This window comes from Plectropomus leopardus, unplaced genomic scaffold (assembly GCF_008729295.1).
Source record: "Plectropomus leopardus isolate mb unplaced genomic scaffold, YSFRI_Pleo_2.0 unplaced_scaffold6504, whole genome shotgun sequence".
Taxonomy (NCBI): domain Eukaryota; kingdom Metazoa; phylum Chordata; class Actinopteri; order Perciformes; family Serranidae; genus Plectropomus; species Plectropomus leopardus.
The window spans coordinates 1-1,636 of NW_024671550.1; the positions used below are offsets into that span (position 1 = coordinate 1).

Below are 1,636 nucleotides of genomic sequence, written 5' to 3' on the forward strand. Positions count from 1 at the left end.
CATCCACAGAAACATCTTCTCATACACTGATTTAGACAGTGCACCAACTGCATAGTACACCTTGAGAAAAAAATATTAGTAGCATTTTTAAAACATTACTTTTTATTGAATCAAACTTTCCTCAAAAGGTTTCCTTCAGGTCATTACCTGAGCAACATTTTGTCCTTTGGTGACCCACTCATTTCCTACTTTGACTCTTGGGTGACACAGACCTTTGATGAGGTCAGCAGAGTTCAGGCCCATCAGATATGCAACTTTGTCAGCAACTGAGAAAGTGGAGAAATGTATCAGTCTGCATAAGTCTCTGCCTCTGCAACCTGACTGTTATTGCTAGACCGTTGTATTAGACTGCATTAGTTTTAGCTAGCTGTATCTAATAAAGAGATAATAAAGAGAGTAGTGAGTAAAAACATAGACAGCTGAAAAGTTTTATTTTTAATTCATTATTATGACTGAAGAACAGTTAAAAATCTGAATCCGCCCTGTGCCAAATCTTTGATTATAATAATACTGAAGATAATAATTATAGCAATAAACATATCAAAACCTCTCACCTTCAGTGCCATCGGCTTCAGCCTGCTCCTCTCGCTGCTTCTGCTTAAACTTCATGTTACCATAGTGCATAATGGCACCAGTCAGCTTGTAAATACTGTTCTTCTCTTCTTGAGTGAAGCCCAGCACATCAAAGGCATCCTGAATCAAATCAACAAGTGTAATTATGGTATTTCCTTATTTTGTTCTAAGTTGATATTTAACTAAAAAATGTTGCTGTCATGAATTGAAGATTCAGCTCACATCAGTGGCCATTAGCTCTTCAGAATCATTGATAGAGGCTACTGTCGTCTCTCCCTGGGAGATGAAGGCGTAGTCATAGGGGTTGTTGGTAATGAGCAACATTTCTGAAAGTATAGTCACAAAATAGAAAATATTTATTTCATGATACAATGCATGAAACAACCCAGTTAATAGTAACCATTATGTCACATGTATATTGTACACTTGCCCAGAAGTTCAGGCTTTGCCTGAGACAAGATCTGGTAGAAAATGTGGTAGTCCCTCTCAGCTTTAAGCTGATAGGTCACACGAGACTTTTCCAGAAGGTCTGTCGGAGATGAAATAAATGTTTTATGTTACTGTTACTGGTGTACAGTGCCGCTTACATACTGGGATTGGCTCTCGCACCACAAATCAGTGCAAAGAATGGGTGCCCTAGGAAATAGATGAATTGATGTATTTACTTTCACTTACATGTTTCGATATCAGCAGAGGCCAGCTTTCCTCGGTTGTCAAAATGAATTCTGATAAATTTACCCTAAGAGGAAGAGTAGTATTCATTTATATTTCAAATATGAAAAGTAACTATCAATGACGATCAAGCAGCCTCACTGCAGTTACACAGAAACTCACAAATCTGGAGGAGTTGTCATTCCTGATGGTCTTGGCGTTACCAAAGGCCTCCAGAGCAGGGTTAGCCTGGATAATTTGATCCTCCAGGGTACCCTGAGTTTGTCAAATAGAGACAAAAAACTGAAACTTGATTTACTTACTTAAACTGAGTAACTTACAAGTAAATAAATTATTTAGCATTGATAATTTGGTTGTATCATTTAAATAAAAATGTTTGATACATACCTTC

At 37.4% G+C, this 1,636-nt stretch overlaps 1 protein-coding gene across 1 annotated transcript; it reads right to left on the reverse strand.

Moving 5' to 3' along the window:
- Positions 1–3: 3 nt before the first annotated feature.
- On the reverse strand, positions 4–1,500 carry LOC121939880 (myosin-7-like; the record flags this gene model as incomplete). Its single annotated transcript, XM_042482808.1, has 7 exons — positions 4–60; positions 148–266; positions 555–693; positions 796–899; positions 1,004–1,102; positions 1,249–1,312; positions 1,408–1,500. Coding segments are annotated over 7 exons (675 nt in total), but the record flags the coding sequence as incomplete, so codon positions are not given.
- Between the last annotated feature and the right edge of the window lie 136 nt (positions 1,501–1,636).